Source organism: Mesoplodon densirostris, chromosome 8 (genome assembly GCF_025265405.1).
Source record: "Mesoplodon densirostris isolate mMesDen1 chromosome 8, mMesDen1 primary haplotype, whole genome shotgun sequence".
NCBI lineage: Eukaryota > Metazoa > Chordata > Mammalia > Artiodactyla > Ziphiidae > Mesoplodon > Mesoplodon densirostris.
In genome coordinates this window covers 11,399,834-11,410,983 of record NC_082668.1, presented here as the reverse complement: position 1 = coordinate 11,410,983, position 11,150 = coordinate 11,399,834, and the positions used below count along the sequence as shown (strand labels likewise).

The 11,150-nt window shown below is 41.3% G+C and overlaps 1 protein-coding gene across 1 annotated transcript in view; it reads left to right on the top strand.

Moving 5' to 3' along the window:
* Positions 1-1,272: 1,272 nt before the first annotated feature.
* DAW1 (dynein assembly factor with WD repeats 1) overlaps positions 1,273-11,150 on the top strand; it is a 36,723-nt gene continuing 26,845 nt past the window's right edge. Inside the window, exon 1 of the mRNA XM_060107075.1 lies at positions 1,273-1,345. Within this exon, the coding sequence (XP_059963058.1) occupies positions 1,306-1,345 (40 nt within the window). The 5' untranslated portion in view covers positions 1,273-1,305. The remainder of the gene's footprint in view (positions 1,346-11,150) is intronic.

Sequence of the window (11,150 nt, the reverse complement as noted above, 5' to 3'; positions counted from 1 at the left end):
TGCAAGAGTGTTCCCTTTTCTCCACACCCTCTCCAGCATTTATTGTTTCTAGATTTTTTGATGATGGCCATTCTGACTGGTGTGATTCAATAGTATTTTTAAAAATTGAATTTATTTTTATAGTTACCTGCTGCTCCTCATTGAGAATTATACAAAATTTTAATTCACAGTATTGACAATTTTCTTTTAAATTATGTTAAAAAATGTGAAGTAAAACAAGTGAGCCAGTTCAGAGAAATTGTAAGAACTTAAAGAAAACCCTTAGGTATGCAGCTGATAAGGAGATGTGGCCCAAGTTTATGAAGATAACTCAGGAATTGCTTAAGTTTGGGAAATTCTAATTTAGGGATTTAGGCCAAATTCCTTAAAGGAAATTGACAATCTGGCTAGCTGACTCTTCCGGTCCACAGTCTTCCTGATGGAAACTCAACTTGGCAGGCAAAGAACCCATGCTGGCAAGAAACAGAACAAGTCAAAATAAAGCCTCCAAAGCCTTAAACCCAGGGTTAAGAGCATAAGTGGAGCCTCCATAGGTGGGGGCTTCCAGGTATAGGCTTCTGACACGTCTGCCTTCCCACCTGCTTCTCTGTGACCTTGGGTGGTTCTGCACTTTCTCGAATGCTCAGTTGTCTCATCCTTGAGATGGGGTGGAAATAAATGGTTCATAACTCATACCTTTGTTCGGACTGTGAGTATAGTGGATAGAGCGCTTGGCGTAGTGCATGGCACTGGAAATGTAGGTGATTACGTCGAGGTCATTTTTCTTTTGTGGGGACAGGGACAGGGCATAAGGGGCCGAGAACAGTAACCGAGCCCGGGATATTTCTCCCACCCTTCCGTATTGGAAACCCAATGGGTTAAAGTGCGTGTGGCCCAGACTGTAGCTGAGGCCCTTGGTCCTCGGCCGCGCGTCGCCCCTTGTGAGGTCTCCCTTACTGAAGACACGAGTGGCCCTCGTCCCACCCACCCCAGACACCAAAGGATGTAGATTCCGGTGGCCGCGGCTCGGGCAGGGGCGCGCTCCTTGAGCGGCTCCCGGAACCCGGCGCCCGCCCTCGGGAATCCCGAGAGAGATGCGGGTGGGGGGGAGGGCAGGGCGCGCTCTGCGCCCGAGCATATCCCGGACCCCCCCACCCCGCCAGCCCCGGGACACCTGAGCTTCCGGATACACCCCAAGAGCTCGGGCTCCAGGGCCTGAATCCCGGGAGCTTTCTGTGGCGCGCGCGCATGCGCGCCGGCGCCTTCCGTTGTTTGGCCGTTTCCACGACGACCGAGTCGGTCGGCTAGTGGTCCCCCGGCGAGAGAATGAAGCTCAAGAGCTTCCTGCTCCGGTATTACCCGCCAGGTACAGGCCGGGCCCCGCTCTGCCCTCATGTGAGGACCTGCACCAGGAGGGTCTGTGGCAGAGGAGGGTGCGGGGACCCGAGAGGTGGGGTCCAGAACGAGTGATCCCTGTGGGAAGGGAAGCCTGTTGCTTCCTAACTTGGACCCCTCACTGCTTCGGATGCTGGACTCTGTTCCTCAAAAGTTTTAAAAAGACTCCTTCAGGATTTTTTTTTTTTTTTTCGGTATGCGGGCCTCTCACCGCCGTGGCCTCTCCCGTCGCGGAGCACAGGATCCGGACGCGCAGGCCCAGCGGCCACGGCTCACAGGCCCAGCCGCACACGGGATCCTCCCGGACCGGGGCCCGTGTCCTCTGCATCGGCAGGCGGACTCTCAACCACTGCGCCACCAGGGAAGCCCTCATGAAGTCTTTAAACTTTTAAATTGCTGAGTCATAATGCTTTCTAGGAATGAAGTGGATAGGGAGGGAGAGGAGGTGATTAGTGATGTCGTGGAATATTGGTTTCTGGAAGGGAAGACACCGACAAGGACCACATTGATTTTTATTTTAAACGCACCAGAATGACTAAGTCAAGGTGTTTTGAGTATGAAAAGAAAAATGCGTACTTAATAAGCATATTACCTTAGTGACTGAATTCCAGACTGTACATATCAATCAATCAGCACATTTACTGAAGGCCTACTCTGTACACACTTTGTGCTCTTTGTCATGGGACTTTGCGGTACGCGGGCCTCTCACTGTTGTGGCCTCTCCCGTTGCGGAGCACAGGCTCCGGACGCGCAGGCTCAGCGGCCATGGCTCACGGGCCCAGCCGCTCCGCGGCATGTGGGATCTTCCCGTACCGGGGCACAAGCCCGTGTCCCCTGCATAGGCAGGCGGACTCTCAACCACTGCACCACCAGGGAAGCCCTTCAGCTCTTTTCTTAAAAGTAAAGTGAGTAAAGTGAACCCCCCCCTTTCTAGAATTTGCAACTTCTCCTTAAGGTATTTCACAGCCCCCTTCCTTGCTTTGTCTTTCCTTAGCATCATCTCAGTTCAACCTACCATAATTTTACTTATGTATCTTGCTTAGTCTCCCCTACTAGAATAAAAGCTTCATTAGGTCAGGGACTTTGTCAATTTCATTTACTACAGTATCTCTAGCACCTAGAGTAGAGCCTCCAGGTGAGTGGAGTCTCTAGTAGAGTGGGTGCATAACTGAGCACCCCCATATTTGTTAAATAAATGAATGGGTTTAATGAGAGGATATGTGTTAACCAGAATGCCTAGAATACATCTTGAAATGTGGGTGAGTCAGACAGGTGGTCTCCAAGGTGCACTCTGGCTCTAAAAGTACAGGGTTCTAATAGCAACCTTTTTTTTTTTTTTGAACTTTTATTTTATATTGGAGTATAGTTGATTTATGATGTTGTGTTAGTTTCAGGGGTACAGCAAAGTGATTCAGCCTTACATGTACATATATATATATATATATATATATATATATATATATATATATATATACATTCTTTTTTTTTTTTTGCAGTACGTGGGCCTCTCACTGTTGTGGCCTCTCGCGTTGCAGAGCACAGGCTCCAGACGCACAGGCTCAGCGGCCATGGCTCATGGGCCCAGCCGCTCCACGGCATGTGGGATCCTCCCGGACCAGGGCACGAACCCGCGTCCCCTGCATCGGCAGGCGGACTCCCAACCACTGCGCCACCAGGGAAGCCCTATATATACATTCTTTTTCAGATTCTTTTCCCATATAGCTTTTTTTTTTTTTTTTTTTTTTTGACCATGCTGCACAGCATGAGGGATCTTAGTCCCACAACCAGGATAGAACCCTCGCCCCCTGCAGTAGAAGCACGGAGTCTTAACCACCAGACCGCCAGGGAAGTCCCTCTAATAGCAATCTTAAACTCAAGTAAAGCTTTAAACTCATGGTTGTGACTATTGCCTTAATGATTATCTTATAATAAGGTCATCTCACTTAGCATGTTAGATACTTAATTTCTGAATTCTAATCTTTGGTAAGCCATATGATATACAAATTTCCAAGGTACTACTGAATAGCAGGTGGGTGTTACAATAACATTATCAAATAGGAAAAATAATCACTCACCACTGAATCATTCTCATGCCACCTTTATCCCTTCTACCTATAAAGCAATTATGTTTCTCCTCCTAACGCTTTAATTTCAGTCCTCCCACTTTCTTTTGAATAACATATACGTCAGGAGCATTCTTTTGTTGGCATCCACTGAATTATTCCTCCCCCTACCTAGATTCCTGAAGACTAAGGAAAAGTAGCAGTAATATGGCTAATCAAACATGGGGCATTCCTTTTTTATCTTGGTCACATTCATTAATTCAGAAGCTCTTCACTTTGTGAAGAGTAGGTGTTGAATTCGTGCTTTTCAGTTGACTCAGTTATGACAGTCTTTGTCTTTTATTTATTGAATGTGGGCCCCTTGTTTGGCCAGAAGAAGGATCTAAATAAGCATTAATTGAACTGGTTGGTATTTTGAACACTTTAAAGGTTTCTATTGATTATGAGCTGGGTAAGGAATAATATTACCTTTTGAAGCTTAGCCTTTTAGTACATTGTAGAATTTGGGGTGCAGTGACTTCTTACCTAAGTGTCCTGGGAATCATACCTGTTACATAATAGTTCACAGCCAGGGGAAGATCAAGAATATTAAGATACTGTGGAAAACAATCTCTGGAGAACAACATGTATTCCTGGGAGCATCTTTGTCTATTTTCTGCTTGTATTCTTCACTGCACAAGTCATAGCCTCTTGCTCATATTGGAGTTCAGTGAGCCTATTGCCTTGATGTCTTGTCACAGGGGAGCAGTCAAATAAATGTACATGTTTCAGATTTTGCACTTTATTTTCTAGATCCATTTGTACAGTAACCCACCTAATTTTTAATAGTTGATGTAGGGACTTTTAACATTTTTCATCTTATTAAAAATAAGGTCGTTGTGAATAAGGAAAGCAGAATTTTGTTGTTTGCTAGACTTTTTTTTTATTGCAGTAGAGTTGATTTATAATGTGTGCTAATCTCTGCTGTACAGCAAAGTGACTCAGTTATACACATATATACATTCTTTTTCATATTCTTTTCCGCTATGGTTTATTACAGGATATTGAATATAATTCCCTGTGCTATACATTAGGACCTTGTTGTTTATCCATTCTAAATGTAATAGTTTGCATCTACCAGCCCCAAACTCCCAGTCCATCCCTCTCCCTCCCCCCCACTCCTTGGCAACCACAAGTCTGTTCTCTATGTCTAATGAGTCTGTTTCTGTTTTGTAGATAAGTTCATTTGTGCCATATTTTAGATTCCACATATAAGTGATGTCATATGGTACTTGTCTTTCTCTTTCTGACTTAACTTCACTTTGTATGATAATCTCTAGGGGCATCCACGTTGCTGCAAATGGCATTATTTCATTCTTTCTTTATGGTAGAGTAGTATTCCATTATGTATATGTACCACATCTTTATCCATTCATCTGTCGATGGACATTGAGGTTGTGTCCATGTTTTAGCTGTTGTGAATAGTTGTGTGCTAGACTTTTTGTGTGTGTGTGTGTGGTACGCGGGCCTCTCACTGTTGTGGCCTCTCCCGTTGTGGAGCACAGGCTCTGGGTGCGCAGGCTCAGCGGCCATGGCTCACGGGCCCAGCCGCTCCGCGGCATGTGGGATCTTCCCAGACCGGGACATGAACCTGTGTCCCCTGCATCGGCAGGCAGACTCTCAACCACTGCGCCACCAGGGAAACCCCATTCTTTTTTATGGTAGAGTAATGGTACTTGTCTTTCTCTTTCTGACTTAACTTCACTTAGTATGATAATCTCTAGGGGCATCCACGTTGCTGCAAATGGCATTATTTCATTCTTTCTTTATGGTAGGTAGTATTCCATTGTATATATGTACCACATCTTCTTTATCCATTCATCTGTCCATGGACATTGAGGTTGTGTCCATGTTTTAGCTGTTGTGAATAGTTGTCTGCTAGACTTTTAAAATGCATGTATTTAGGAATTAGATTATGCTGTGTGGGCTGTCAAGTGCTAGTTCTTTCCAACGTTTCTCTGAGTTATGGATTATGATTACATTACTTCATATTTATATTATTTATTTACTCAACTCTTTATTGAATGTATATACTTTCCTCAATAATACATAGTGCATGAGCACCCTTATATACAATTCAAAAAACTAAAAATTCCAGAACAGGAAAGAAATAGTGCCTGATAATAACAATACCTCGAATTGATAGACACTTTGTATGTTTCAAAGTACTGAAAAAGTACTTGAAAGTGCTTGAGTTTTCAAATAACCTTATGGGGGTCTTGATTTTCAAGAGTTTATATTCTGATAATGTTGATCCCTATCATTTTTCTTCCTTTTTCTCCACGTTCTTTTTTTCTTGTACTTTTTTATTATAAAAGTAACATTTACTTGTAACCAAATTTTGAAAAATACATCAAAGGATCCTAAGATCACCCTCAACCCACTGAAGGTGTGATTGCCCCTGGAAAGGATGCCCCCCAACATATCCACTGACAGTATTTGAGAATGCACATTGCTCAACATTGCTAATACTGGGTACTATCAGTCTTTGTAATCTTTGCTAATCTGATGGGTAAAAATCATACCTGTTATTTTATTTTGTATTTCTTTTTTTTTTTTGTGGTATGCGGGCCTCTCACTGTTGTGGCCTCTCCCGTTGCGGAGAACAGGCTCTGGACGCACAGGCTCAGCGGCCATGGCTCACGGGCCTAGCCGCTCCGCGGCATGTGGGATCTTCCCAGACTGGGGCACCAGCAGGCGGACTCTCAACCACTGCGCCACCAGGAAAGCCCTATTTTGTATTTCTTATTAATGACATTTGGAACATTTTATTTTGGTCTGTTTATTGATCCTTGTCTTTGAAAGTTGACTATTCATGCCTTTTGTTCACTTTTCATTCTTTAAAATAATTTTTAGAGTTTTTAAATATTAAGTTCTTTAAGCTTTGTATTTATAGTTGATTCGTTTTTGCTGATTATCATTTGCCTTTAAATTTGTGGTATCTTTCACTGTGTAGAAAAAATTTATTTCAGACAAATTTATCAAATTTTTCCTATTTTTAGCTGTTGAGTTTCATATCATGCTTAAAATGTGGATCACAGACACTAAGATATATTTTCTATTATCAGAAAATATAATATAATATAAAATATTTATATTTTATTTTAAATATTAAAATGTGTAATCAACCTAGAATATATTTTGGGACACTGTGTGGATTCATTCCAATTTTATGAATATTCCCCAAATCCAACTTATTACATCGTTATTTATTAAATAATAATCCATTCTTTCCCCTCTAATTGGAAATATTACCTTCACTTTATTTAAAGTTTCCATAGATAGGTGATTCTATTATGTTGATTTAATTTTGTATCAGAGCCACACTTTATTGTTTTTAGTTTGCTATAATATTTGGTAAATTTTCAAATTCCCAAGAAGAAAATTATTATAATTACTTTAACTCCACAGATTAATTTGATGTCTTCACAATATTGAGTTTTCTCATCCAGAAATGTGTCTTTCCACTTACCATAATTTTCTCCTACATCGAATAGTGCATCTAGGTCTCACACATTTCTTGCTAATTTTATATTTAAGTGCTCAATGTAATTATAAATGTGATCTTTCCTTTACTTGCATCTTCCCTTGTTAATGTATCTATTTCTTATCTACTTCCAGTCTTAGCTTTTTGTATTCTATTTATCTTTTCAACCCCCTTAAATCCTTTCTAGAACGTATGGCATATAAAATAAAAAAATATTTTAACAACGTTATAATATCCATATTTTGCTAAAAAGCTTAATGTGGCACAAGAAGCCGATTTTCACTCTTAGGAAGTAAGACCAGTATTTGCAGTGGTTGGCTCTCCATCAAGCCTTCCCCCCCTTTATCTGGACGTTTGCTTCTCAGACTAGTGCTTGGTTTCAAGTCTTTGATGTAAATGAATTACTTTTTTGGGAAAAAACAAAACTATTCCATACTAGCCTCTCAACTACAGTTGTTTGCTTGCTGTGCCATGGCATTCTAGCAGTTTTTTGAGTCATTAAAAGCATTTAGAATGCCTTTTCTGTCTTAAAATGTTACACTTGAATACACAATGCCTGGTTCTGAGGAAGATCCTCCTGGGAGTATAAAGAAACATGTTTTCTTCTCTCAAGTATGTTACAATCTCACTGGAGAGAGAAGGCATAAATGCAATTTAAGCAGTACAAGGTGACCGTGACATACAAGAATATGTCAAAAGGTAGCATTTGATTAATAGCTAAATAATGAGCACTGTTCAGTAAGACTTTATATGTATGCCAGGTGCTTTATATACAAGTTATTTAATCTTAACCAACAAGCTGAAGGTATTATCTACAGATGAGAAAACTGAGATATAAAGAGATTACTAGTATCATGAAATGAGTGAGGGGTTGGGCCGGAACTCCAACTTGGATCTGTTTGATGCCAAGCATAATACCTGCCTTTTCAACTCTGCATTTTCTGTCTCAATGTTTCAATGCTTTTGAAAAGTAAATGCAGTGTTTTGACAGAGTTTCCTGTTCTCTCTTGATCCGAAATGCTGCTGGAATCATATCTGTTACATCAAATTATAGTCTGTTGCAGTGATTCTCAAAGTGTAAGGGGACTCTTGGGGCCCTCAAATCCTTTCACTGGGGGCCTCGATGTCAAATCTCTTTTTGTAATAACACTAAGATATCATTTTCTTTTTTTCATGGTGTAGATATTTGCCCTAGTGGTGCAAAAGCAATGGAAGGTGAAACTGCTGGTGCCTGACTACAAATCAAGCAGTGGCACCAAACTCTAACAATGGCCATTGTATTCCTCACTGACACACTTGCAATAGGAAAAACAGACAAACAAACACCCCAAAGCCCTCAGTTTTACTTAAGAATGTCCTTGGTGAAGCAATAACACTTATTAACGTAGTGAAATACTGACATGTGGGTACGTGTTTTCTGGGTGATGAAGTAGAAGGTTCTCCTGAGGTGCTTCTGCTGCAAAGTGATGTACGATCCTTATCTTGCGGAATGTGCTTGTGCATGTGTTTGAGCTGAAAGATGAACTAGCCATTTTTTCATGGAACATGTTTTTACGTGAAAGACAGAAATAAACATGGTTTTCAGACTTGTATATATGGCAGACATTTTCTTGTAAATGAACAAAGTGAGCCTGATATTTTCAAGCAAAACTGTCAATATTTCTTGCCAGTGATAAAATTTGAGCTTTCAGAGCGAGAATTAGAACTTCAGGAAATTTGTATCTAACAACATAAGTTTAACAGGTTACCAAGAGTAAGAGTTTTCTGATGATAGATATTGGTAATGGTACTAACAAATGTGATTTTTCGGATATTGTATGATGAAATATGCCCACATTTAGAACTCAGTAAACTAACATTTTTCAAATATCTGACGCATGATGTTGTAAATCACACGTGGTAAAAGGAATTGAAAGTGTGAGATAGACCAATGGATTTTAATGTAACCGGGTCTAAAGGGTTCGTTGATGTGGTTTCAGACTCGGAATTGCAACCAATCTTTATAAAACTACCATTTGTTGAGTTTTAAAGTAGTATCAAAGAAGAATATCCAAAATTACACAAAACACTGATTAAAATATTCCTCAATTTTCCAACTACATATCTGTATATGACCCAGATTTTTTCTTGTATTATATCTAAAACAACCTATAGCAACAGCTTAAATGCAGAAGCAGAGATAAGAATCCAGCCGTCTTTAGTTAAGCTAGATATTAAAGAGATCTGCAAAAGTATAAAACAATGCTACTTTTCTTACATTTTTGGGGTGAGGGGAATAAATATAGTTATTTCGATAAAATATGCCATTTATATTAACATGCTATGAATTTATTATTGTTATTTTACAACAATGTAATAAATATTTTAATTTTTTTTCAATTTTAATGTGAAAGGTATTAGAAAACCCAAAATTCCCAATAATTAAAAACGTGTAAATTGGTCCTGAGGCCAAAACATTTCAGTTCCACTGGTCCATATCCATAGAGGTGGTATGATAGAGGCTCTGTTCAAATTTTTTTCAGTCTATTATCTCTCTGTTGTTCAGCTTGAATATATTCTGTTGATTAGTCTTCAGGTTCACTGATTCTATGCTTTGTCATCTCTGCTCTACTATTGAGCCTATTCAGCATGTTTTTCATTTTGGTTACTGTATTTTTCATAATACCACAATTCCCATTTGATTTATTTCAATAACTTCCATTTATTTTCTGAGATTTTTCATTTATTTGTTTCAAGTGAATCTGTAAACGACTGCTGAAGCTTTTTTTTTTTTTCTTTTTTTCTGGCCGTGCCGTGTGGCATGTGGGATCTTAGTTCCCTGACCAGGGATTGAACCGGTGCCCGCTGCATTGGAAGTGTGAAGTCTTAACCACTGGAAAGCCAGGGAAGCCCCTGAACCATTTTTATGATACATCCTTTAAAATCCTCGTCATTAGTTCCAGTATCTGATTCATCTCCATATTGGCCTTTATTGATTGTCTTTCTCTGGTTCTTATTGTGATGAGTGACTTTTTTTTTTTTTCGGTACATGGGCCTCTCACTGTTGTGACCTCTCCCGTTGCAGAGCACAGGCTCCAGACGTGCAGGCTCAGCAGCCATGGCTCACGGGCCCAGCCGCTCCCCGGCATGTGGGATCTTCCCGGACCGGGGCACGAACCCGTGTCCCCTGAATCGGCAGGCAGACTGTCAACCACTGCGCCACCAGGAAAGCCCTTAGTGACTTTTTATTGTAGCTTGGAGACTCTTGATCCCACCTACATCTATTTTGGCATGCCGTCACCATGTTTAGGTTTAGCACATAGGTTCTGGTCTGCTTTTGTGGGCTTTAATTACAGTGATACTTTAGTTTTCTGAGCCTTTGCCATGTTATTCTGGTCTAATTTGTTTTTCTGGTGTAAGACTCCTGCATTGCTTTGTCTTAGCAAGGCTCCTGCTCAGTCTTCTCTGGTGCCACCTGCATGGGCAGAAGGTATGTCCCCAGTGTGCCTGTTCTCACTGTGTGACCTTCTGGGGGTGGAGAACAAGCTCCTGGGCCTGGCTGTGCCACTGGTTGAAAGGCAGGGAGATGCTGCTTTGGTGCTTTGCTGTGGAATGGGGTCTGGGAGGTCCTGGGACTTTGCTAATGCTGCTGTAGGCAGATCAGATGGCCCCCTCAGGCACCAGCTAAGGAGCAGGGATTGTGAACGTCTGCGGCTTTGCTGCTCCAGCTGTTGTAGGCAGATGAGACTGCACTGGGGCCCAGCTTTGCAGTGGGGACTGGGACAGACCAGGGCTTCCACTGGTGGGTGGGACTGCTTGCAGGGGCCCCCGTGGTGGAGCAGTTCAGGGCTCCTCATCAGTACTTTGTTTGACTTCTCTTTTCCTTGTCCGTTGGCCACAGAAAGCAAGCTTTTTTGTTGTTTTTTGATGTTTTGTTATCTGTGCTTTTCGGTAGTTCCAGGCTGCAAGTCCTTCTGGTCCCCACTGTTGGGATACATGTGAAATGAAAAGAAAACCCAGGGAACTCACTATGTTGTCATTCCTCAAATCCTGAGGCCCCTAACCATCCACTTTTTTCTGTCCAACTTTCAGTTATTTTAGCATTGCCTGCTGAATGGTTTCAAGTGTATTTAGAGGACAGACCAAGGAAAAGTGGGTCTACACTATCTTGTTTTGAAATCAGACATCACTGCATATGTTTTATGTAG